Source organism: Pseudopipra pipra, chromosome 8, assembly GCF_036250125.1.
Source record: "Pseudopipra pipra isolate bDixPip1 chromosome 8, bDixPip1.hap1, whole genome shotgun sequence".
Classification (NCBI taxonomy): domain Eukaryota; kingdom Metazoa; phylum Chordata; class Aves; order Passeriformes; family Pipridae; genus Pseudopipra; species Pseudopipra pipra.
In genome coordinates this window covers 6,377,918-6,405,465 of record NC_087556.1, presented here as the reverse complement: position 1 = coordinate 6,405,465, position 27,548 = coordinate 6,377,918, and the positions used below count along the sequence as shown (strand labels likewise).

The window sequence follows — 27,548 nt, the reverse complement described above, 5'->3', positions numbered from 1 at the left end:
GAGCCAACATAAAAGAAGTGCCTTGGCATGTTTGCAGAAGGCTGTGCTGCTGAATGGACTCTACCTGGAGATGTCTTAGAAAGATAAAGGGTAGAAAGAAAATTAGGTGGAGCTTAACCTTTAGTGTGTAGCAGCTTAGATTTTGCCAAAGGTCAGTGGGATCCCATTTAGCTGCTGCCTCTTGGAAGCAACAATAAAGTGCTTTAGTTTTTAAAAATTAATGATTGACACACACAACAGTCCTGTGTCTGGGCAGGCCCAAAGAAACTGATATATCAGTGGAATGCAAAGCTACCTGAGTTTGTTTCATACAGAGCTAATACCCAGAGCTCTGTTTCGAAGAGAGCTGTGAAGATCACGTACCATGACCAGAAAATTCCTTATTATGTTTGCAGTGGGAAAAGCAGGAATCCTTTCAGGAGGAAGGGATCTGGGAACTGGGAGCGGTGCTGAAGACCTTAAGCCTCCAGTTTTTGCTGGTTGGGAAAGATGTCACAGGAGTTTTCAAAGATGCTGACTTCCACTGGGCCCAACTCTAGGATTGTGAAGCCGTAGGTTGGAGCAAATTGCGGGAGGGCTCTGCAAAGCAGACTGCTTTAAAACTAAAGCCAACATTGGAATGGGAAGCTGTCAGAGATGGCAATTGCACTGGCCTGTGCAATTGCCTTGATTAATAGGTCAGCTTGGAGCATCCTGCACTTCTAGAAACATGGCAGGCTCTGGGAGGGATGTATATACTGGTTAGGAGCAGGGAAGAACAAATTGGAAAACTAGTACAGCAAAGGCAGAGAATTTTGGTAGGAACCAGAACTGTAACCAAAGCATTGCAGAGCATTACCCTCCTCAGAAAGTTCTTGGTCACTGAGGTGTCTGGGAGGAACTGGTATGAGAAAGGAAAGCAGTCCTCAATTTGGATGTGGTCAGCATGGGCATCCAGCTTGAGCAGAGCTGCCCTGTATGACAGCAGTGAAGTTTCCTCAGTGCAGCATTTTGTTCAGATTAAGAGTGTAATTAATCGGTTCCTTTAGTCCTTTGAAGTGTATTAAGCATAAAAAATAAACTTTCCAGAGCAGGAGAAAATTTAACCCCAGGCTTTGTTAGAATAACAATTGTTTCAGGAAATGTCAAATTTAAACTTAGCTCTGTATGTAGGAGGGCACAGCTCTGCTAATTGCCAAGCAGCTCTAGTCCATTGGAGAGGTAGAATTGGATAAAGCTGGGCAAATGTTTGTGAAAATACTGTTATTCTAAGCAGCACAGAGGAAAGAGGCACCAAAAATGATCATGGGATTTCAAAGAGATTCCCTTTTCCCCTTAAAGTCGGTTATGTTTACCGGTGTTCGGGTGTGAGTGTCGCCTCTTGAGTCAGCTCATGGTAAACGAGACCAAGGCTCTAGAGTTAACATTTTCCTTTTGAAAATGGAGACCATGCTTCTTAGTCACATTGGGATGTTTAAAAAGGGGACTTGCAGTAGTCCTCTTGCTAACTAATCCTTGGCTTTCATTTAAAGCTCCTGCACAGCAATCACTGTTCTTAGCCAAGGCACCGGGTCCTGGCCCACAGCCTTGCAAGCCAGCCAGGCTGTGCTGGTCAGAGGGCCAGAGCGCAGACCCCAGATTGGCTTTGTGCACCTTTGTTCCCCTCGTCTGTGAGCCTGCCAGAGACTTGATTTAGTATAAAGCCACTTACAGCAATCCTCAGGAGATCTCTGATTTTTTGGGAGCTACAAGAAGGCAGTCTAGGTGGCTGTCTGGCTGTGCCTCTGTCCTCTGCCTGTCCTGAGGGGACTGGTGGAATGTGGGGGGCAGAACCAGAGGTAGCTTCCCATCCAGGCATTCCTCCACAGCAGGGTACTTGGTCCAACTCTGACTTGACCTCTTGGGTTGCATAAAGAGCATCCATTCATATTCTCAGGATGTGACGTTCTTTATGGCTCATTAGGACTCCAGTTCTTCAAACCCTTTAGTAGTAATAATAAGTAGAAGTGTGGGTAGCCTGGGGAGGAGACAGCGTGGGAACTTAAACCAAATAGACTTAGCATGAACCTTATCTTCAGATGAGTGTTTGATTTGTATTTCAGTAATTTATTTGGGCAGATTTTATCCTTGAATTGCTTGAATCCTTGTGCCTGTGGTGTCTGGGTTTGCTACAAAAGACAGAAGATAAAATTAGTGAATGAAGTCAGTTCATGTAGCTTTAAATAAGGTTTAAGATAAAATACTTTTTTTTTTCAAGTATCTATAGATGCAAACTGTGCTCAGGTGCTAATAGTGACTTGACAGTGCTGCTGTTTTCTGGAGAACTCTGCAGACAGTAAATTTGAAGAAATTGTAACATTATCAAATGATAAGTCTCCAGCCATGCTTTTGGCTCTGGAGAATAATTTCTGCAAAGGAAGGATTTTCTTTTTGTATTGAGCAAAAAAGAAACACCTCTTACCCTGTACTGTCTGATGATAGTAGCTATCTCCTCTTGTTTAGATTAAAATTACAGGCCTCAGATTGCAAGTTGTAATATTTGTTTTCTTCTGATTGCTGCCTTTAGCTTCTCAGTAAACACCATTGACTGCTCTGTGGGTAACTCCGAAGAAGCCTCCAGGGCTGAATATATTAAATCCACAGCATTCCACAGAAAATGACAAAATTCTCCCCAAATTGCCCCTACAGTTTTCCACTGGCCTTCTTTATGAGCTGCAGGCAAAAGAGGGTGATCTGTTGTGCTTGTCCTATTCCTGTTTTTCTTCCTGTTTTAAATATAGTGGAATATATAAAATAATGAAGTGGTATTCAGAAACAATCCTTTTGCCAGGTCTTCCATCTGTTATTCTGTATAATCCTAATTTCTGTACAAAAAACCATAACCATGGTATGCAACTCAATATGTTACGAGATGTTTATTTTCATCAGCACGGTCCAATAAAGTACATAGCTCAAATATTAACATTGGAGTATGTTAAGATTTCATTAGTATTTGATCTATATATTTTACTGACATAAATGGATAAAAATAAACAGCTTGTAACATACAGAGTTATGGACTATGCTTTTGTGGATTTTTGGAATTCTGTGGTGGATTTGGGTTTTGCAGCAGATTTATTTTTTCTAATTCAGTTAAAAAAAACTATGTAATCGTTATTTGTGCTGAGTATGGTTTGAGCTTCATTTTCATAATTCACCGTGGGATTTGTGTGCATAACTTCTGATGGTTAATGACCCCGTATTGATTGAAATTCTCTTTTGTGAGTCCGTATTGCTTGTGACTTGATAATGAATCAGTCAGATCACTCCATTTTAGAAAGAAAATAGATATAGTGCTAACTTACAGAAAAAAAAAGACACCCAAAGCTCTGTGCACTCTGTATATTCTGTAGGGGCTTTTATAGTGCTTGTAGTACATGCTGTTCTGAAAGTGTCATACGTGCATTTGTTGTTGTGAACTCAAACACTGTAAAATCTATAAAGATGCAAGATTAAATTTTCCATTGCCATTTTTACAGATAACAGCCCGTCGACAATGGAAACATATTTATGATGAATTAGGTGGTAACCCTGGAAGCACAAGTGCTGCTACATGTACTCGCAGACATTATGAAAGGTAAGATAACAAATCTGAAATGCTTGTTTAATAATGAAAAAATTAATTTGGAAAGCCTTCAAAGCATTTTATAAAGAATTAGAGAAAAAGAGAGAGAGGCTTCTTAAAGATATAGTAAATATTCCCCCAACAGTTTAGTCAGATTGTAATTTAAACCAGAGTGTCTGTCTCCAGTGACTAAATAAATAAAACAAGCATCTGATTCTTCTTTGGTATATATCTTAATTTTTGCAACAGCTTTCCAGTTAAAGAAGCTGAAAAACTGAGCAAAACATATTCAAGAAAAAATAAGAAATGACAGCTAATTGATGCAAACACTTGTCATCTGTCGTTTTTTAGGAATACCAATTAAGCAAATTGTGGTTGTGATCAAAATAATGGGGTGGCCCACAATGCAGGGTGCTGTTAATATTGTAGGTCATGCCGAGCGTTGCATTCCTCTTCTTCATTGCATTCCTTCCCTCCTCCCTGCCTGCGAGCTGCTGCCAAACACTCTTTCTCTGCAGCCATTGTAGCTGGTCAGAACTGTTGATTTCTTATTCTTCCCATGTAGATAATAACTTCCAGGGCTTGTGAAGCCAGCACACATTGAATAAAGTACTGGAGCTGGAACGTTGTTTTGGTTTGGTATGGTTTTTAGAAACAACTCTCTCTTTTTTTTTCTTTTTTCTTTTATCTTTATTCTTTCTTTTTCTTTCTTCTGTTTTTGATTTTTTTCCTTAGACAAGCAAATGCGAATAAAAGCTCAGCAATTTCAGACTCAGATAAGGAAAGTCCAGTCTCTTGTTCCTGGGCATAAACAAGTTAATTTGCTGGGGTCAGGAAGAGACTGTACTTGCCTGTGCAGAAAGCAGCACGGCTGAGCTGTGCTCAGTGGGCAGTTTTGCTCCTTATTTTAGTGCCTTCCATGTTGGCTTCTCCAAGGGACGTACTGCCATCCTCATGGAGGGAGGGGGAATTGATCATGCCCATTTACAGGAGACACCTCCCAACAGAAGGGCCCAAAGGAGTTGCATGTAATGAATGCCACTATAAAAGTTAGAGGCTTTCTGGAGACTGAGCCAAGCAGCAGAGCAAGCTGAGTGAGTTGCTGCACGTGTCAGGAGGGGCTTTTCCCTGCCCTCGTGCTGCAGACAAATGTTATAGATTGTTTTATTGACTCATCAGGTTGTGGGTATTCAGCTCTTCCCCTCCATCATTACAGCCCCGAGAGTCTCAGGGCTTCCTCTTGCACCCAAGCCAGCTGATGAGTTTCCAACTGGCAGTCTGGCTCTTCCCTCGCCAGATGTGCTTTGGAGGATGTTATTTGACAGAGGAGACCCAGGCACACATAAGCATTAGGTCTCTGCCGGTTTAGGTCGCAGAGGGAGCGAGCGTTGCTGAGCTCTGTGTTGAAATCCTGGAGTCACCGAGAGCATGCATGTCTTGTAGTTGTGGAAAAATAAATGAGCCATTCCAAATACTTCATGAACCCCTGTCTCTCTCTTCTGCTTTCCTGACAGTGTTTCATGCTAGTGTTTTATTTTTTTACTTGCAAACGCCCTGAATTGCACTCCCCTTCCATGCATAGAGATTCATCTTTGTGACTGACTCAGCAGTTACTCGAGGTGTGCTGCAAAGTACCACAAACCCCACTGTGCTCACTAGAAAACCTGAGCAGACTCACGATGCCTTCAAGATTGAAAACCCTTTCCAGGCTATCCAAAAGCAGTTCCGCTTGCCTCCAGCCAGTCTGAGGAAAGAGTCTTTTAGTTTATGGTTAGATTGGTCTTGGTAAACCAGAAAGCTCAAATCTGAGTTCTTGGATGGCAGCCTATCGTGTAGTTCTGAGTTATGTCTGATATGATGCAGCACATCTTTTCCAGGACTCTGGGAGGCTGTCAGAAGATGGCATTTGGAGAAAAAGTCTTGCAGGATTTTTAGCTTACCTAAAATGTGCTTTACCAAATTTGGTCTGAAAAACCAAAACACGTATACAAAAACCTCAGTGACTCATCTAGTCTCTAATTTTCTACTGTTAGATTTTTTTTTTCCACCACAGGAAAGCTGTATTAAGCCTCAGACTTGGAGAAAAGTAAATGAAATTGTCATGGTTTGTTTCAGCTGGTAATTCTAACTACAGCACCTGTAAATGTAATGCTCATTTATAGCCAAAGTGCTCAGATGACATTTAATCTAAAACTAGAACTGCAGTGCAGGAACACACGCTCATGATTCAGGACACACATATATTTTCAAACTTGATTGTGAGCTGTAAAGCTAAACTGGAAATTGAATTAAGCTGGAAAGTAAATGCTGAATAAACCTCATGATTTTTCCTTTTTGAATCCCACTGGCCTTTCCTTACTTACTGGAGGCAGAATAGGCAGTTTCCTGACTTCACTGACCCTGGTGCTGTTTGACTTAGCCTTGCCATTCATCTCTACAACCACATCTCAAGGGTGTCCATGTTGTGTTAGCCAGCTCTTTTCCAAGGTGGCAGAGGAACTCCTGTTTGCACTGGCTTTAGCATACCAAGGCTGTTTAGGTGGCAGCCACTTCCAGTGACATCCTTAGGATGCTGAGGAGTGGAATGGCATGTATGTCCCAATTCAAGCACTGCATCCCACCTTCCTGGCCTCTCCAGGTTTCCCTTTGAAAGGTGGAATTTTACACACGACTTCAAAGGGCAAAAAGAGAGAGAAAAACCAAACGGCAACAACAACCAACCAACCAACCAAAAAAACCAAACACAAACCACAACAGTTGGAGAGGCAGAATTGTCTCTCTGTCTAGCAAATCCCATGAAGAGATACTAGTTTTGTCTGAAGGTGTTTATAACCTCTACAAAGCCACCATGTTGCTGCAGACTCATGATAGCAAGGATGCCAAAAGCTAAAACAAAGCCAGATTTAAAGACTGTGGGGAATGTATTGCTCTGCATCCCCCTATTTGGAGCAGAACTTGTGGTGGTAGCTGCTGGTGTGCTGTAAGCAGGCAGAATGCTTCAGTTGGGGCAGTGTTTGCTTTGTTTCCCTGGTTAAAGGGAAAGAAAGGTTTTTGTGTGCATTTTCAGCCGATTCATTTATCATATAATATGGTTTGTGTTTCCAGTAACTGGTTTCATTTTAAAACAAGGCAAGGCTGCCAGTGTTTCAGTAAGTGTTATTTGTATATTAGTTAGACAACTTTTGTTTTATTAATGAGTATAATAATGAAAGTGCAGGTTTCTGAGTAGAAGCAATGGGTGTTTTTATTTAAAGCATAGCAGGCATCGCATAATGCCAGTGAATGCATTATTGTCACTGTAGGCATGGCTGGTCTGGACCTGCCTCTGATTGGGTTATTCCAAATAGGCCCAAGCACTTCATAAAAATGTCTTTGTCAGCCTAGTTTTCCTTCCAAACCTATTCATCTCTGTCAGTTTTTAGTATTAGTACCAGGCTCTTGGCTATAGTCCATTAGTACTGCACTTAATTGCTCATGTTACAGATGATTACCAATATAAAAAGCATTCATGTTTTCCCATCATGGGGCTGTGCTCTGTGCACGACTTGGACTGTACAGAGCTTATGTGTTGTTTTCGTTGTTGTTGTTTTGGTCGTTACTTTCTTCCTTTGTACTCCTTTGATGCACTTACCTTGCACGGTCACAGAAAGCCAGAGGTGTGTGTGGTTGGTATGAGCTGATTCAGCCTGCACCGTTCCTGTGAAACTCTTACAGCCTTTGTCAGTACCCTACATCTCTCTCTCCTATCGAGAAACCCTCAGAAACGGCTACTTTTCTGCGAAGCACTCTTCTCTGTGCCGTCTTCCCCTAATAAAGCAGATGTGGTTTTCACATGTAGGGTTTGAGGTCTCTTTTCGCTTTTACACAAAACACATGATCAGCAGCTTTAATTTGCTGGCATGAGCAATAGGCTGCGTTTCTGCAGTGCTGCTGATGTTGTTGTTAGGGATTTTTCATAAATATTACACCACCACCACCACCCCCAAAAAAAAAAAAAAAAAAAAAAAACCAAAAAACCCAACCTGCTATTTTGCAAGGTATGTAAAGTACCCAATAAAACGAATTGAACAAAACAAAAATCCTAGCAATTGCCTGTTGGGGCTTTTTTCTGTCTCCAGGTCTGGCTGTGATTCATCTTGGTTTCCTCCAGAGCAAGCCCTGTGCACAAGCTTTGCACATACACGCATGGGCTGGGGAATTGTGGTGTGCAATGGCATACAGTGACTCTCCTCAGCCTCTCTGGTAGGCAGACATGCCTGTGTTGGAAGGTGTCATGGCAAGCAGCTGGACCAGTAGCCTCCTGACCTCTTTGGGTGCTTCAGGAAGCTGGGCTCCCTTGGGATCTCCAGCAGGGATGGACCTAGAGACTCCCACAGGCCATGTCCTGCTCTTCAGTAGTGTCTCATATCCTGGCCCTCACGAGTCGCACTTGTAAAGCCACTGTGTCCTGGTCAAACCCAGCTGGAGAGGGATTTATTAGGCCTTGTGCTCTCGCCAAATTCAGGCAGCTGCGTGGGAGAGCTTTCTGCAGAGCCACAACCACTGGGAACTTGAGGAGGAGCAGATAGGTGAGATGGGTTGTGGTTCTTCACAGTGGGGCAGGGTGGCCGTGCCTGTGCTTTGGACACTGACTTGTGCAGGGTTTTATTCTGGCTGTGAGTGTGGCCCCTGGGTACTTGCAGAGCACCCTGCACATCTGTCCCTTACCAGGGGACTAAACCCCAGGAGATAAAGTGTCTTGTGCAATTCAGAGCCCAATCTGCCATTTTTCTTTCTAAATCGCTCACATAAATATTATATATTATCAGAAACACAAGGTAGGTCAAAATAAGTCCTTTACATGGTTTCCCTTTAACAGCTGTAAAATCTGTCTACCCTAAGGATATTGTGCAGTAATTCAATATGCAAGAGAGCCCTGTGTTCCATGCAAATGCTGTTTGGTTTTGTTAAAGCATTTGGATAACTTTGGTAAACGTGTAAGAATTTCAGTGGAGTTTTGTAAGAAATAGCAGCCAATTTTTAGAGAGAAAAAAAAGCAGGAGGCTAGTATGGCATCTACATGAAATTGCTTATGGTTATCTTTTAATACACGTTGTAATTAATAGAAGGTTTTGATTTACACTGTTAAGTGTGAAAACATCCTCGGGCAAAAATTAATCAAATGTTATGTCATGCTGTAAACTACAACTAGCTCTTTGTTTGACCCAAAAAAGACTTGCCAAGCAACAGTTTTTTCTGGTTGTTTTATTTTTGTCTTCACCCCATTTCCCTGCCCCCCTCACATTTCAGCTAGTCCCAGACTCCCAGAAAACTTCACAAGTTGCAAATTGTCTCAGTAGTTTTCCATCAAGCACGAATTTAAGCCTGAAGATAGATGAGGTGTCTCAGTTCTCTCTTTTTTTTTCCTGGGTTTTTAGTTTGGAGGTTTTTTTCTTTTTGATAAATAACAAGAGGTTTCTGCTTATGATTTTCTGCCCTCAGGGCTTTATCATTAAGATTAAATAACTGTACTCTCAAGCATACTACTGAACAAACATCTTTTCAATTATGTGAGTAACAGATGCTTTAACAAAGGAACTATTGAAAATTCAGAAAGCTTCCCCCCTCCCCAAAATTTAGAAAGTATCAGATGACAGAGGAACGTAATTGTTTACCATTAAAATAGATCCTTAGCTGTCCATTCAAAACATCTGAGAACACACATATTTTTCAAAATTTCTGGGGTTTCAGCCTCAGAGACTTACTGGCCAGCACTGGAGTCAGCGGGAGTCCTTGGGTGCAAAGTTCTGGACAGTAGGGCGCTGCCTTTTAGTGCCTGGAAACAGATGATCTCTCTCCTGGTGGGGAGTTGTTTTCCCAGCTACATCCTGCCTTCCACCCAGGAGTTTGTCCTAGCAGAATAGTGGCATACCATGTGCCACCCACTGCTTTTGGGGTCCCAGCACACCCAGTCACCAAGTTGAGTGCTTGGAGTTGGTCAGTATCACACCTGGTAACCACTTCTTGACATCCAGGAGTAGGGACAGGCTTGACACAAGTGGACAAGCCCCTTTTCCTTGCTGGGAGCTGAGTTGCCCCAGGAGGGTGCTGCACAGTGGGAGACGTGCCATTCTCCTTTGCAGGAGCAGCACCAGTGATGAAGAGTAAGATCTTTCCCCTCAGGTTCCCCAGGGCTGCTGGGAATCTCCACCTTGTACTTCAGGATTTTGCTAACATGGCGTGGGTTGCCCTGGTTTGTTTGGCTTTGAGCAATGGAGATGTGACTCAGAGCTCCCAAGGGAGAGTCAACAGGATTTTGGGGTCTCTCCAGGAGACCTGCACCCCACAAGCAGTGCAAAATGGCATCTGTAAACTTGTCCTGAGCATAGGGACCGAGCATTGCAGGGACTCTATGAACCTACCAAACAAAATGCATGTCTTTAGATGCAGAAATGGTGACTGGACAAACAGAGGCTTGTAGCAGTTTTGGTAGAGTGACCTGGGGAAGCCGCTCTGTGCCCATCACCTTTATCCTTAGAGTCTTTCACATGCAGTAAATCTGCACCAAAGGCAAAAGACTGGGGTTGTTCATCTCCCCCTGCTGAGCCCTAGGATCGGAAGTGCCTGAGCTTCCCTAGCCTGGCTGTGCAGCTAAATCAACAGCTGTGTTTGTAATGTCACTAATTTCCAGTTTACTTAAAACAAAGTGTCTTTGAATTCTCTTACATTAGCGCAGTTCCCACCTTTCAGCAGTGAGCCATTCTCATTACCCACCAGCACTCCCAGTGGGCTGTGAGGAAAGTTGTTGATGAAAGGATGAAAGAGCCATTTCTTTAAGGAAGGAAAGTTCTTTGGAAAGAAAATTGAACTCAAACATATTTTGTCTTTGCTGATAAAATACGTGCCAGTTTTGTACTTCAGACAAATGCAAATCAAGCCATTGCTATTGTGTTCTGCACAAAAGCATGTGAGGCTTGCTTTCGTAACCCCTCCATTGTACAATGCAGTCCAGGGAAATCAGACTTGAGGAACACTCTGCTTCATTTCCTCAATGTATTTTATATTTCCATTTTGAAAAACAGACTGAGACTTTGAAGTTTCCCTTCTTTGCTGGGAACGTGTCAGTGGTGTCCAGGAGAGCTGCCTCCTGCTCCTGGCTATCCCCACCAACTGATTGCTGTTGAAGGTGCCTTGTTTCTCTTGCCTACACCGACACCAGTGCTCCGAGATTTATCCTTTTGAAAAGCATCATGGTAAAAAAGACAAGACTTCTCTTGGGATCAGAGCTCAGGTGTTCCTGCTGGTCCCTTAAAACAGCTGAATTTTTGCCACTCAGTTTTGCCCCTGAGTTTCTAGGGGACAAGACTCCGGTTTCTCTCGCCAGGGTTACTAATGGGGGCCCCTTTGCCCTGCAGGGGCTGTTGCCAGAGCTGCCCCAAGCTGCTCTGGCTCAGTGACCACTCCTCCCAGCCCTGTGCTTGGACCCTCTGGCTGCAGGGGCTGTGGGCAGCTCTGCCCAGCTGCTGTGGGGACCTCTTGAACCAGATGGTTGCCCTCTGGAGCCAGGCAAACCAGCTGTCTTGTCCCCCAACTCCAGAGGAGGGAGTTGGAGCCACTGTGGCCTAAGGTGCTCAGGAGGAAAGCCTTTCCCAAATTCCTACCTGTAAAGAGTCCTGTTGCCTGTCCCTTTTCAGCGTTTTTTGAAGCTCTAACAGCTTAATGTTCTCATGATTTACATTAGCATCTAATCCTTGCATAATCTCACTAATCCCTTGGCCCCAAGATATCCATTGGCAGTGAGTTCCATGGGTTAACTGGTTGCTGGATTCATTTGGTGGAGCAAATTTAAATCTTTTTCCATTCCAGTTGCAATTAGCCTCCTTAACCTGGCCAAGCATGCGAATGGGGCAACATCTCCCAAGGAATGGCCTTCGGTACTTTGTCCTTCCAAGATTATTCTTGTGGCTGAGAGACTCCATTGCATGCTATTTGGTGTTGGACTTGAAGCCCTTGAGAAAGTACAATGATGTCAATGGGAGACATGCTGGAATATTTTATTCTGCCAAAAACAAAACAAAAATAAATACTGAAACAGAGATATAAAAAAATATTGTAGGGGTTGTGTTGAGCTGCCTCCTTCCCTCCTTCACCCTGTGTGTCCTGGGCATATGGTTCCTCCCTGGCCCCAGAGCCCCGTCATATCCATACACAGTAGGGAGAATTAAAGAGGAAACTGGCAGCCTTAACATTTAATTTCCTTCCTCTTTCTGGGCTGGTCAGATCCTTTGCATTATTGTAACTACTTTTTTTATCATGCCTATAAATAGATGTGCTCTCATGTGTCCTGTTAAGCAAAGTCGGGCCAAAAAAGTCATTCATTCTGCATAATCAATACATGTAGTGGTTGTTGGCTCAGATGAGATCTTGTATTGTTAGTTCTGTAGCTGGGAAAAAAAAATGTTGACTAATAAAGATTAAGGGCTTTTTTTTTTCCTTTTATGAAATGCTAATGATGAAGACATGTTTGATATACTGTGAAATACATTTCTCTAATGTGAAGTTTCTGCTTTTTGTTGGGGAAGAGATTCAGTCCCTGGAGGATTTTAGAATTTGTAAATATAAAATTATCTGCTTCAGTGTTTTTTAAAAAAACGTTGGCAGAAAGCCAGATTACTTACATTACTGTAATAGATTTGCTGACCTCTGACATCTGCTGCAGAGAAGTACATTGAATTTTTCATAATATCAGATGATGCAGATCTAAAAACTCAGTACACTGCACCATTATTTAATTCAGGACTTACTAAAAGAAAATCTTTTTTTGAGTAGCAGTTTATACATGATTAAACTTAATATTGCCGATTGTAATAAATCAGGATTAGTATAGTACTGATTTGTTAATCTAACTTGTATTGATTTTAAGTTGTCTTTATTTAAAAAAAAAAAAAAAAAAAAGAAAAAGGCTGGCTTTTCACAGTGACTGAATTTAATAAGAAGCCCTGTGATAGCAAAGACTCCCCTACTGTTTCTGCTCTTGGCTGGAAAATGTTATTCTTGTATTATTCCAGGAAAAAAAAAAAACCTCATGCTGCTAAAAATCTGCTGCCTGTGGAAAGATTTTTTTAATACACTAGTGCTTACATATTCTATTTATGTTAATTGACTTATAAATAATACATTTTATTAATCTTAATATCGGAATCTTGATCACTATAAAGACCCTTTTTTTTGGTCTTCTCCTAGGCTTTACAAGTAAATATTCTTTGGACCACAAAATATTCCCCCTCTTTTCCTTTTTTATGAATACTTTGATACTTCCCCCCCTGTCGTGAAATACAACCACAGTTCAAAGCAACGGAAAACACGGTTGTTGTTTCCAACGTACGATCCATTTGAAGTACCTCGATCCAGGTTTTTTGGACATTATCTTTACCTCTCCTTGCGCAAAGATTGATTAAATCTTCCCTGCACTGCAAATATTTGACCAAAAAAAAAAAAAAAAAAATCTTGTGCTGGTTTCAGACATGTCACATTCTGCTAAACTATTTGGCTAACAGCAGATCGCATTCTTCTGGTGTTGGGCAATATTGACCTTAAATTGGTTAAACCGGCTGCTTTCATGGCATGTGAGCCGGCTGCTTACATGTTCCGAGAGCTGTATTAGCTTTATTACTCCTGCGCTATAAAAACTTCTAATAATCAAATGATAAGATCATATCCTGTGGGTAATTGTGTTGTACCATGACAGGATAACTGAAAAAACATTCAGTGAAAATTGCAACCAACGGAAATCTCTATGTGAAGCAGCAATTGCTGGCGTTGCTGGGCTCGGTGCTGCTCCCCGGGGTCTCGCAGCCCTCGTTCCTGCCCGGCTCCTCGCCAGCCGCCCCCAAAAGCCACCTCGACCACAGGGACCGGCAGCCTGCCGGCCCTCCTTTCAGGCGAGGAGGGGAAAATCCTAGAACAAGCCATCCTTGTGTTTTGACTCAGTTTTACCTTAGTCATGCCGCCTCCCCGATACACGAAACATTTAATTCCAGATTTCCTGCCGCTGGCTCCAGGCCACTGACCGGCAATGTGAAATGTATTTTTACTGCTGTCGGCCTGCCAACTGCTGAGCTCAGTGAAAAATAACTAAAATGAAAACCTTGTACTCCCACATGAACCCTTAAGATCAGAAAAGGAAATTTAAGCCACGGTAACTAATTAGCGCCCAAGCTAATGAGTTCTGGTGAGGTGCAGAAGCAGGAGGAGGAGGAGTTTGTGTCCCGCGTTACCCTACAAGGCTCGACGGAGAGCACGCGAGCAGTGATTAATCGTGTCGGCCCAGGCCTTGCTCCCGTCCTGGCCGGAGCCACGGGGTTAATCACTTGGCGCCTTTCAGGGAAAGGCCCACTCCATGGGTTGGGAGCATCTCCGTGTCCCATGGGGTACCGGACAGCGTCTTAAACCTTCCTGGATGGAATATGTAGAGTTTTAATGGGCAACATGTTCCCATGGAAACAAAACAAAGTCAAACACTCCCCTTGCAGTGCTAACAATTATTGTAATAAAATGTGTTTTTATTAAAAGCGATTTTAAATATTTAACACATGGCAAAGCAGCCTGGATGCTGCCCTATGTGAAACCCAGCCTTGCCTCGAGTGAAGTCCAAAGTGCTTTGTGCAGTGCGGGGAGGAATTTGGTGTTTTCACCAATATTTGCACTTTGCGAATGAAATGTAGCAGCCTCAAGTATGAACAAGATTATTTTTTTCTTCTTCTGCTTAGTTATGCTTTTTATTATATAAACATTAACTGTAATATTACAGTGGGAAGCAGGTATTTGGCAACTACGTATTATTTTGCTAAGTTTGCATAGAGGGAGCAGTTTCCAGTTTTAGCAGCTGTAACATGTTTAAACTCAGTTTGTAATGGGATCTGAAGATGAATATTCCCCGTGGGCTCTGCTTAGCTTCATTACTGGAGCCCTGCCAAATTCAGGGCTAGAAAGTATTATTCACGCCTCTTTGCACATACCATGTCAGAGCATGCTCAGTTAATGAATTTTGTTTCTAATATAGCATAAATTAGGTTTATATTTTAACATAATTTATGTTGTATTTTATTAAAATGTAAAATATTATGATCACGAGCAATCTAATTTCTGCTCTCTTAAGCCCAAACTGTGTTTGAACATCTAAGTATGTAAATCAAAATTGCATGCTTAGAAACTGATTCTAGGATAACAAACGAATATCTGAACCAAAGAGGTTTCTGCCTTGGAGTCTTAGATTAAAGATAATTAAGGATTCCTGGTATTTGAGTAGATTTATGTTGTTTATAAGCAAAGTACATTTTCTTCATAAAGTCGACTTGTCTTTTTTTTTTTTAACAAATTATGTTTTCTGTATTAAAGTTCATATTTTTAAAGTCTGAGTCTTGTATTAATCCCACAGTGAGTCATTAATCATACCAAAATGCATTATAAAAACTTTAATCACTGAAGCTGAAACTGAGATTGTAATGCAATCCATCCCTTTTAATTATATCAGTTATTTTTCCTTTCAGATCAAAAAATGCAAAGGGAAAACAGATAGATTAAAACTTGGTGTGTTTGATGCTTTCAAGGGGAGGATATTTTTTGTTTGTGTTTCTTCCTTGGTTTTTTAGAGCTGTTTCGTGCACTTTGTGGCAGACAGTTCCACAGTGAAAAATTCCTTTGCTTTTAACTCTTTTCCTCTCCCTTTCTTCCTTAAAATAAGACTCCCTGGTGAAGGCAGGGAGCGTGGTGGCTGTCACTACATGGGTGCCTTGCACGGGTGGCAGCATGGCTGGTGCTGTGCCCACCCCTGTAGGGTTCCCACAGCCCAACTCTCCCATCTTCTGCCACATTCCTGGCACTCACCCTTGCACTCGAGGGAACCACCAGCCTGGAAATTGTGTAGCCGTTATCAAGTTGGCTGTGGCTTTGTAGGTGTTTTCCTGGGATTTGCTGCGTGCTGTTAGGGGCAAGGAGGGAAAACAAAAATAAATGGTGGATATTTTATTTTTTTTAAATCAGTCTTAAACATAGTGGTTCATATCCTCATCTGGTACAAATTGGTGTACCCACACAAACCACTGCGGCATTACTGACAACTGATCCACACCAACTCCAACTCCACTGATTTATGCCACATGATCATCTTGCCAAATAAATTGATGTCTTATACTTGGATTTATAGATGTAGTTTAAACTGTTGCTTTTATGGCATGGAAGAAAATGGATTTATTAAGTAAACTGCTCATAGTAGATACATTTTTTTTCTTTGCTAGAATGGCAAAACCTGATCAATTATTTGTTCCTTAATCCCCTAGATTAATCCTGCCATATGAAAGATTTATTAAAGGAGAGGAAGATAAGCCACTGCCTCCAGTGAAACCTCGAAAACAGGATAACAGTTCCCAGGAGGGTGAAGCGAAAACAAAAGTGTCTGGATCAAAACGCATCAAAAATGAAAACCAAAAGAGCAAGAAGGAAAAAGATAATGCACAGAAACCCCAAGATGCATCTGAGGTCGGTTGCTTCCCTGCTTTTCAGTTTTTCAATTAAAAATGCACAGCTTTAATCACATGAAATCCAATGATAAAATACATAATTTAAACTGGAGAATTCCAACCAGTTGGCCTGTAAGTTTGCTCAGCAATGGAAATTCAGTTCTTGTGGTACTGCCTGTGCTGGGATTCTGCTGGACTATGAATGGCAGCCAGTGAGCTCCATATTGCACAGCAGTGATGGCAGAAGACCAAGAGCTGGATCTAACAAGTACCATTTCTGCTCATTGTGTTATACAGTGGCCACCACTAAAAGATCAGCAGCTGCCAAAGGGAAACCACACAACTACCACAGTTATTTCCTAATCTAAGTACAGGGTGCAGGAACCTCTAATACTGTTGATAATACTGCGGTAGCTGTTGGACACAGCTGATTTTTATAATGGTAACCTCTGGATCAGCCCTTCTGTGCTCACAGATGTGTGCACGGCTGTCAAAAAACATATCACTCCCAAGGATTTTTATTATGTTATACTAAAATTCTTTTTGGACTTGAAAGGTCACATTTTGAGGGAACCACCTTCCAAGCCCTAACTGAGACCGACTTCCCTCATGGTTTTCAGCCAAGGTTCGTATTCAGACATAATGGGTTCCTGTTCTGTCACCTGCTTCACATGGTCAGGCCCCAATTTCCACATAGAGCCGTGTTACTTGCAGGCACAGGACAGTCCTCATGGAAGAGATTGTACATTCACAGCACAGGGTAGGATAGATGGTAGAATTCATACTTGTCTGCAAATAAGGGTAAACTTCAAGTGTTGTTAAGTGATATAAAATCAATGGGGTTTTTGCTCCGGTGTTACTTAAGCACTTTCCTTTGCACATCCTGCCCGCTCTCTCCTGTGCCCTGCCTGCACCCCCTGTGAAGGAGGTGGTGAAGCTCCTCACACACAACCCCTGCAAAACATGTTGCTTTTCTTGTCTCAGTCTGCCAGATGACAGCAGCCTTCAAGGCGTTGCAGTGAAAGTAAGTATTTAAAGAATGTCGAAACCCATGACGCGCCCGGCAGACTGTGGCTGCTCCTTTGGCTTCATTGCCGTCTGGCAGGTACAGAAGTCCTGTTTCTAAACCTCTGTGGAAGTTGGTATTGAGTCAACTACAACAATCCTCCTCTTCGTTGCTTTAAAAAAACAATGCAGGACCGGCAAACATGGATGCCTCTGAGACTTCATGTACCCAGTTCTGAGAACAGGAAATTTTGGTTTTCATGTCCCACTATGTCTTTAAGTTGTGCTTACAAGGGCAGTTGCATCTCCCATCCAAAGCAGAATTTCTGTTTTAGATGGCCTTGGTCAACAGTACCTTTAATATCTAATGTAAGAGCACTCCACAGAGAGACTTTTTGTTTTCTCTTGCATTGTAATTTTAAAACAGGGAGCGCTGTTGGGGTAAAATCCCCAAAAACGTATCGAGAGGAGACTGCGCACAAAGCTGCTTCAGTCACTGGAAGGTTGCAACACAAATTGCCCAAAGCAACGAGGAGAGAAGTGAAGTGAAGGCTTGCACTCCCTTCCCCTGTCATTCCTTCATGCCTGGTTATTTATTGAGGGGTCTTGGATCAGCAAGATGCATTACACATTATCTCTACCGCCACTGCTAAGCCCAGCATAACAAGTCAGCAACAGAGCAACAGCCTGAACTTTGAATTTCCTTGCTTTTGTTGTTCCCTATCTCAAACTTCCTGCTGCTTAAACTGCAGTTATTTTTGTGTGGTTTGCAGGAAGAGTTCCTAAGCTGCGCTTATCGGAAATGTAGGGAACCTAGACGAGACAATAAAAATGTACAGTTATGGCAGTTTCCTATTGTAAAATGGTACCTTTTATGGCAGAATTAATGTCTCCTCCCTGACTGGGGTGGAAGACGTGTTCTGCCTATATTTAATCAGGGTGAGCCATTAAGGACCTCAGCCTCCATGTCAGTCACTGTATACAGGTTGGTGGTCACACACCGCCCGCGCAGTGAAGGGGTCTGCAGGGTGGATGCTTCGACTTGGGGTGGGTGTAGGGCTGCAGAGCTCATCTGTGCTCTGCCATAGGGAGGCCTCTGTGCCCAGGATGTGGCACTTCACAGGGCTAGCAGAAAGGAGACATTCAGCTCCTTCGGGTGGAGCAAAATCCAAGTCTGCTGGAGCCCTGCAGAAGGTTGTATGTCTCTCTCACCTCCGCCATCCCCTGGCAGTGGAGCCCTGTTCCTGAGCCCTCATTCAGGCACAGCAGTGATGGCGTGTTGCTCGGAGGGACCCTCTGTAGCCACCATGAAGATATGTAGGCACATCCCCAACCAAGCCACTACTGAAACCATTTCTGCATGTGGCCTGGAAGCTGGTCTTAGCTGTGAGCTGGAAAAGGGTAATCCAGTTACAAGTGTGCAGTCCTCTCGATTGCATGTTCAACTCTCACCATGAGAAGTGTATTGGGAGAAAATATAACTTTAATTTATTAGGGTTGCATTTGCCTTTGTGCTCTTCACTGTTTTCCTGCCCTCACAATGACATTGTCAGTGTAACAAGACACCAGACAAAATGCTATTAGCCTTAAACTGCACATTTCCTCACAATAGCTGAAACTTCAATCAAGGTGTTGCTTAACAGAAACAAAGAGCAGAATGTACAGTTATTAAATATGGTTCTCTCTTTTTTTTTTTCCTCCTCCTTGCTTTGCTCATCTGTCTGGTATTTTCCTGTAATTTTATAAGCTCAAGAGACTAGCGATGGTACTTTGTAAAGGACCTAATGATGGTATTTGGCTGCAAAAGGCAGCTATGAGTTTAAGAAGAAGAAGTTAGGATGACTAACAGACACTGTAACTAATAGGCCAACCAAACAGACAGGAATATTTAAAAGCAGCTGTGAAGAAATAAATCTCTGAGAGGGTTGGATTCGTTAGGACCGTCTCTGATTCCCCGCTCCTGTGACAGACCATAAAGCAGCATTTAGATGATAACTTTCTCGATGCGTCTTATCTTTACAATGAAGGAAGAAAGAAAACAATAATAATAAAGGGCATGCACAATGTTGCTGTTTTATGACTGTCTTCCACCACAACGTGTCAGAGGAGAGTGACAGCAGTTTTGAAAAGGGCTGTCAGTCAGCTGGATCGCAGATGGGACGCTCTGGTGACCTCTGTGGGTCACAGTTCAGCCAGCTACATAATGAGATGAATAGTGTGAATTGTGCACACAAGCTGTATTAATGGGGGAGCAGAACGAGCTGCGGTCCCATTGACGATAACGCATAAAAGCCATGTTTGTAATAGCAGGCACACACACTTACTGAATGTTGACAACTTCATTTTAATCCGTTAATAAAAAAATGTGTGTCCTAGTTAAGCTGTGGCAGTGATTTGCTGCCTACAATAGGGATTCCTAGTATGCCATTTCTATCATTTTCACACTTTAATGCAGAAGTGGGTGTGAATGATCTCCTCTGTGATCACTGAATTTTTAAGATAGCTATGTTAGAGAGACTTTAAGTAAGAAAAAACATGGGAATTGTGTCATTTTCTTAGATGAAGTTGGCTACCAGGAAAAATTTCTATAGTCTTATCATTTGTGTTATGAAATCTGCTCTCCTGCATTTGCCTAATTAATTTTAAAAGTGTATAACCTCAGCATTTAGCTATCTGGTCAAACCACCAGTGCCTCTCGTCAGGTTACAAATATCTGCTGTTTTGAAATGCTTTATTGTAACCCTGGCAAGGATGGTGTATTTCTTAATATTTCCAGGAGATTCTTCTCTTTGTTTGATCCAATACGTGTATGTTCCAGAAAGGTGATTGGCACGTCCTTCTCTAGAAATAGCCAACAGTATACTGTGTATAATCTCACAGTCTGCTGAAATATACTGCATTCTTATTATTGTCTGTTGAATCATTTTATTAGGTTTCATCAGAACAAGAGAAGGATCAAGAATCAACAGACCAGAAAAACTTCCCCGAACACACTGCAGTGGGAGAGACAAAACAACCCATGCAAGGCCCTCCACCTCTTTTACCAGAAACAGCTCGAACACTGCCTCTGGAAAAGACAGACCTGGCAGAAAACAGCACCAACAGTGAGAAAACCAAGGAGGAGGCTCAGCACTCCTCCTCTTTCTCAAGTATATCTGTGTCCCCAGAAGAAGACACCGTGCTGGATGCCACTGTCACAAAGCGATTGCACCCCCCAGCAGATGCCCCGGAAGACACAAAGCCTGAACAAAGACTACACAAAGCTTTTACTGACAGCTTGGAAAGCGAACCTCCAGAAATGCCCTTCACAGCTTTCCCAGTCCACCTGCCCACTCAGAGTGACATGGAAGACGAGAAATTGCCAGAGATGGCCGATTACATCGCAAACTGCACGGTGAAAGTGGACCAGCTGGGAAACGAGGATATCCACAATGCACTAAAGCAAACGCCCAAAGTACTGGTGGTGCAGAACTTCGACATGTTCAAGGAAAAGGAACTGCCTGGGTCCATGAATGATGACTCCACTTTCGGTTACACACCACTGCTGTACTCCAAGGGTAATCCAGGCATCATGTCACCCCTGGCAAAGAAGAAGCTGCTGTCACAGGTCAGCGGGGCAGCGCTGTCGTGTAGTTATCCTTACGGTTCTCCTCCGCCTTTGATCAGCAAAAAGAAACTCAACAGCAGAGATGAACTGTCCTCAGGCATATCACAAGGTCCCCGTGCCCCTAATTCTGATCCTGTAGCAATTAATAGGCCTTCAGTCATACAACATGTACAGAGTTTTAAAACCAAGGAGGAAAGGAAATCAATTAATGATGTTTTTAAACATGACATGCTAAGTAAACCAGATCCTCAGCGCTGTGATTTTTCAAAACATCACCTCAGTTCTCTTGCCGAGTCATACGTACCGAAGTCAGATATCCAGGACTGCAAAGATAAAATGAGTGAGAAAAGGGCACTGCAGCACTCCCATGTGCCCACTTTCTTGGCAGATTTTTATTCATCACCTCATCTGCACAGCCTTTATAGGCACACAGAACACCACCTTAATAATGAACAGACATCAAAGTACCTCCCCCGGGACATGTTCAGAGAGTCTGAAAATATTTCTACTTTTACTCAACACAAACACCAGGAAAAACTAAATTTAAATTATCGCCCATCTTTGCATCAGCAAGAAAAAAAGGCAACGGTGGAGGCCTCTTCAGATGATCAGCCAACAGATTTGAGTCTTCCAAAGAGCATACACAAACAGACTGCAAAGGCTTCAGGCTCCAGCCTCCCTCATTCATCCATGGCCCAGCAAGAGTGCAAAGGTATCTCCGGGTTCCAGGCTGCGAGCAGCCAGGCAGTGAGCCTAGACTGTAACCCCAAAGCTTGCCGCGTGTCCCCCATGGCCATGACAGTCCCAAAAAAACACAGCGAGTTGCTCCATAGGTCTGGGAAGCAGCAGGCCCAGAGGCTGGAGAACTTGAGGAAGATGGAGGGGATGGTACATCCTATCATCAGCCGCAGAACGAGCCCACAAAACGTGGGGGCTGCCCGGCCTTTGAAACGGAGCCTGGAGGATTTGGACAAAGTCATTTCTGAAAAAAAAATCCGAGCTGTCTCTCCTCTGCACTTACCAAAGGAGACCCCAGTGAAAGACAAGGTTCCCGACCCAGAGGGGGAAGGCAGCAAGCCAGTGCATGGCCTCCATTCTGGCAACATGCTGGAAAGCCACAAATTTCCCCTCTCAGCCCCCATCTTCCCAGGCTTGTATCCGGGAAGCCTGTGCACAGGGCTCAACAATCGCCTCCCACCCGGGTATTCTCATCCCCTGCAGTACTTGAAAAACCAGACCGTGCTCTCCCCACTAATGCAGCCTTTGGCTCTTCACTCCTTCATGGTGCAGAGACAATTTCTCACATCCCCAGCAAACTCCCAGCAACTGTACAGACACTTAGCTGCAGCAACACCTGTAGGAAGTTCCTATGGTGACCTTTTGCATAACAGCATTTATCCTTTAGCTGCTATAAACCCTCAAGCTGCGTTCCCACCTTCCCAGCTATCCTCTGTACATCCCAGCACAAAACTGTAAACCCCCTCACTCGCAAGAAGAGGTCTGAGGAGAAAAGTTCAGTTAGAGACATTCCTCCCCCTGTGACGACGATGTCTCACAGATTTAGCGATCTGTATTTTTGTCAACCAGGACGCAGTCATATCCCACCAAGAGGAGCACTTCGGAGTTTTGATGGAGACAGGACTGCTTCTTTAATTCTGGCTCCCACATCAGCCCCCCCACCCCTTATCCCTGCCCCCACAAAAAAGAAAACCAAACAGAAAAAAAAAAAAACAAACAAAAAAGAAAAACAGGAAAAAAAAAAAGAAAAAAATCATTGAATTTTGCATATATGTTTTCTGAAAGGACTTGAACATGGTAAGAGCAGATGTTCAAAGGGAGCCGTGGAAACGCATGCCCAGTCCTGAGCTCACTGAAACCCTGGTGAGGGCTGCATTTGCCTTTCACTGAGCCAAGGACCAGAGGCTGTGCATTGTTGCCAATGAGTCAAGGACTTGAGATGAACCTGGAAAGGAGAAGCGGGCCGAGAATCTGTACAATCAGTGGATGTGCTTTTTGGGGTAACTTTTTCCTGATTTTTAAAGATTCAATCAATGCAATGTATAGTAAAATGGCAATAGATTTTTTCATTTTAACACTATTAGAACAGAAGGGTAAACACTGTTTAATTTGACTGTACATATCCACTTCGTAAACTACCAGTGTCACATTTGGTCACAATAATTTATATAGTTTCGTTTGTCCAGTATATTCTGTGCTCTTTATGTTTGTTTTTTTGTTTTGGGTTCTTTTTTTTTTTTTAAATTAAACAGTATCATTTTATCTGCAACTTTTTTAAAGGCTGTGGCTGTCCTAATTTTTTTTTTTATTATGTGTTTGTAATTTTTCCAGTTTCTTTATACTTTTGAGCAGCATTTTTGTTTCATTTTTGTGGTAACATTTACTGTTTACAAACTGAAGCAACTGGCTCAGATTAATCTTAATGGTTATAAACATACTGTAGGTGATGTTATGGTGCAAGGATGCGAAAAAGGTTCCTTTCCCCACAGCCCACCCCTGCGAGGTGCTGAGCACCTCTCGCCCTCCTCCCGTTGTTGCGATGGCTCCCACACCATTCCTCACCTCCCACTGAGCTTTGCTTTCCTGTATCGTGGTCCGTGAATTTGTCAAGCATTGTACTTAACCTTACCTAGGCTGTGAAACCTTCCTGCCTACCAGAGAAACGGTCTAGAAAACAAAACCTCCCTGGCACAAGCTTCTGGATGACAAAGGAGTGCAGAAAACGGATTTGTGGTTTGTGAGAATGTCGAGAATTTCAGAAATTGTGAGAGGAGCCAGTGCGGATTTGAATCAGAGGCTTATGGGTTGGGTCCTGTGCCTCACAAGCAGGCTGGGCTTGGTAGGATGGGTAGGGGGTTCCATGCAGTGGTCGGGGTGGTTCTTCCACACTCCCACAAGGATCTCGGCCTCTCCCTGGGCATCCTTTCACAGGGGGAAAGCCTGGGCATGGAGGAGCTGGGTTTTCCTGATGAAAGAGCTTCCTATGGATGTATATTCACTCTGCGGGACTTCACCACCACGCAGCTGAGCACAGACATCAGTAAAGTGAAGTGTGACTTGGAGGCTTTATACAATGTGAAAATTGGTTGTGATTCAAACCATCTCAGTTACTGTTCAAAGACAGCGTAATCAATACGAAAAGAAAAATGGGAACTACTAAGAAACGCTTTGCATGCTAGGCATGTCGTTAAATTTTCCCGTGATATGAAGCCAAATACAATATATAATGTATCATACATAATATCCAAAGGTGGAAACCAGAATAATATACTAATCTACTGTTAAAAATCCAGCTTCTTCAATTAAATACTTTATATTCCTGTGGTAAAACTATATTTAATTGATTGATAAACAGACTAGTAGAACTTAGAACATGGATGTGCCAGTGCAGAGCATCCTGCTGCTCCACAAGTCGTACAGGAAACAGAACTGCAGGCTCACCCAGGCAGAGGCCACAGTGTGGAGGACATCTCTAGTAAAGTTGCACTAGATCTGAATCACGTAAGAATCAGGGGTTTGGGGATGGGGGGGAGGAGGGCGGGGGGAAAGGGGGAGAGAATATAAAAATCTACAGCAAATGCAAACAGAAGCTTGTCGTGTGTTTGGCAAAGCAAATGCTTCTCCTTGTTTTGGTTAAGTTGTGTGTCCTGGAGTTGTGCATTTGTTTATGCGAAGTGTCCAGTGTCCCTTTTGGTTATGTCCCATTGGAGTTTGCTGGTAGCCTTTTTGGAGCCGTGCTGAGGCAACGCAGAGCTGGGGGACAGGGAGAGGGGAGGAAGGCTCCTCGCTTGCCCCACGAGGAGAATGGCCACTGTTGGCTGGGGAAGCTCATAATATACTGGGCAAAATGTCAGGGCAAAGGAAAAGAAATGGTAGCATAAACCCCCAACAGAAGCGGTGCATTATTTGTTTAAGAACTCTTAACAGAAATCTTGGAAATCTTTCAACAGACTATTGAATTCTCTATTGGCTGAAAAGTCTTTTTTTTTTTCCTTGATGTCTTAAATGGGGCTTTGTTTGCATTGTTTGAGTTCAAGGGGCCTTATTATTGAATGAAATTGCACAAGCCTTTCTTTGTGCAATCAGACCATTGTTATTGGTAGGTTTGTAAAGGAAACTGCGGAACCTAATTGGCAATAGAGTCATAAATCTATTTACTAGCAGCCAGTTCCAAGAAATGTTGCAATTCAAACACACTATGTCCAGGATGCATTAGGGATGCTGAAGGTTGTGAGATCCAAAGGAAAAGGCCCAGCAACAAACAGCTTGTGTGTAGCTTCTGGCCATGCTGTGAGCCGAGCTTCATGAAGCGTGTGCAAAGTAGGGCCCGATTCCTGGTGCGATCACCGGGTGGGTCCATGCCTGGGGAGTCATTTGTCCCAGCTGCAGAGAATTGGCTTGGCGGCTACTGGAGCAGGAGGCAAGTGCTGTGCTGCCTCTGCCAGCAGGTTTGCCCCGTTTGGGGGGACGTGGGGCTGCCACCTCCAGAGACACCTCTGGGGTCCCTCACCCTCCTCGCCTGCTCTCTCACTTTGCAGCGGTCAGTGAGGTCGCACCTGGTATTTGGTGATTTTGGTGAGCAGTGGGACTGCCTGCGCTGGTGTGAGGCGGGCGGCATTGGCAGCGCTGCCGTGGGTGCTGCCGGCGGTGTTTGCTGTACGCGTGGTTGATATTTCGCTCGTTCTCTTCCTCCTCCTTCTCCCCTCTCCCCCCAGCCCCGCAGTTTTAAATATGTTCTAATAATGGCAGCATAATCTACTAGCTGTTTATACTTTTTTAACTTTCTTTTGTTGTAAATATTGTATACTTTTTGTGATTCAAGTTATGTAGCCTATATGCTCTGTAAGGTGATGATTTGTATATACAAAAATGGCCCAGTAATATTATATAGTTTCCCATTTAAAAGGTTATTGAGTAACCTTTGCGTTAGTTTAAACACTACCAGAAATAAAGCTGAGCCAACTATAAACACTCAATTTTTGTATGTTTTCCAAATTGTACTTATTAATGCTTTTGATACTGTATTATGTGCCAATAGTTTCCCAATCACATAGCAGGCAAAAGATATTTTGTACTTTTTGATCCACTGTAATATTTAATAAAAAATGTTACTATCTGTTCCCTTTTGTGTTTGATTAATAATTCTGTAAACAGCCCTTATCGCAATGGATTACATATTATCCCATCTGACCTTTCAGCCCTCTTATATTGGCTTTACTAGAGAAGGTATCTCCTCCTGCAAATGATTAGATTAAAGAAATGGAAGTTTGCAATTTCCTAAAAGAGCAAGAGACAAGATCTTCAGTCAGTGCCCCTCTATTTTTGCAATGTGCTTACATTAAAGTGTGGCTGTGATCAGGCTGACTGTAGGAATAGCTTTTGAGGGCTTAACATCCATGCTTAGCCAGTAGCTCCACTACCAAATTTGCTGTGTTTGCATCTCAGAGTAGGATTTTTTCCACCAATACTGGAGGCCTGGGAGCTGGGACCTGAAAATTGCCCCCACTTCTTCCCAGCTCAACCATGGGTAAGATATTGGAGTCTGATGCTAACTAGTAATTTTGCTGATGACGCTAAACAACCACAAAATAAACTTAATTTTTACTGTATTCCTTGACAGGTCCAAAAAGCCCCCATAAACCTGGGGGCCCTTTGCATTAGCACAGCGAATGCTGTTAAACTCCTGGTCTCCGTAGATGGGAAAATCATTTGGGTGGGTGTGGGTCAGGATTGGGTACTGCCCTTGCTCAGCGCAGTTTCGCAGTGGGACAGGCACCCACTAATCCCCCATTAAGTTAAGTGGGTTAAGTTCATGGTTCTGGAGCAGGTGTGCAGCAGAGAAGCCTCCCCCACCCCTGGGGGTTGAGAAGCTGAGACCATGGGTGGCCCTGGGGGCTGTACAGTATGCACTGTGTATGAGCAGGCAAAATAAACCACCTTCTGGTTTAACCTGCTCCATTTTCATTTCCATTGATCGTGTTTATTCTTGTATTGTGAGAAACAGTAAATAATTATGCCACATGTGAAGCTATGGGAGAAGATGGGACCATCTCGCAAACCTTTTGCCCCATCCACTTCTGTCTTTGCCAAGCTGAGGTGTTTTCTTCTTTTCATGTTGAAAATGCTGTCAGCTGGTGATCACCTGAAGGCAGTGGATGCCAGCTTTTACAGGAGATGCAGAGATGGCCAAAGTAACTTGGTTTTCAATGCTGCTTGCTTCCTTGCTTTTCTTAGCCCTTCCTAATCTGTGGATTAATGTAAACTAACGCTGCCTGTTCCTGCTGTGCTGGGGGTGCCCGTTGAGCTGCCCTACCCACACCACAGAGTGTGGCTAGGAAAATGACCCCAGGAGCTTTTTATACCCAGATGAGCCTGGCCTGTGAGTGACACTGAGGGGGTCACAGCATCCTCCCTTGGCTGGGCTGGGCACATCCCAGTGAGTCTGTTGGGGTTACTTGGGTGTCAGTGCACCCACACACATGTGCAAGCATTGGAGCGAAGTAGTCTGTGTTGACAACACCCTCAGTGCTTGCAGGGCAACAGGGGCACCTCCTCAGGGCTCAGCACACCCCACTATGGGCTGGTGGGGTCTGCAGAGGGCGGAACTACACTCAAGAAGAGTTTGCCACCATATTAGGGACTTGAGACTGCTTTGGGGTTTGAGAGGGAAATGTCCAGTGACCTGAGAGAGGACAACGGATGCTGTGCTGCTGGCTTGCTGTGGACAAGGGGTTTGTCACCTGGTGACACCAATTTTTCAATTCATCTGCCAGCAGCAGTTTCAGGGGGGCTGAAGCAAAGCAGAAGTGCACAATGTGGTGTTGCTGGCTACAGTTTA

The 27,548-nt window shown here is 43.4% G+C and overlaps 1 protein-coding gene across 5 annotated transcripts in view; it reads left to right on the top strand.

Annotated features, from left to right (window-relative positions):
- The window catches only part of ARID5B (AT-rich interaction domain 5B), a 117,577-nt gene extending 91,747 nt beyond the window's left edge, over positions 1-25,830 (top strand). For all 5 annotated transcript variants that reach the window (XM_064662362.1, XM_064662364.1, XM_064662363.1 and 2 more), the window contains 3 exons: positions 3,498-3,595; positions 15,901-16,099; positions 20,018-25,830. In XM_064662362.1, the coding sequence (XP_064518432.1) occupies positions 3,498-3,595; positions 15,901-16,099; positions 20,018-22,168 (2,448 nt within the window). In that variant the 3' untranslated portion in view covers positions 22,169-25,830. The remainder of the gene's footprint in view (positions 1-3,497; positions 3,596-15,900; positions 16,100-20,017) is intronic.
- Positions 25,831-27,548: the final 1,718 nt, after the last annotated feature.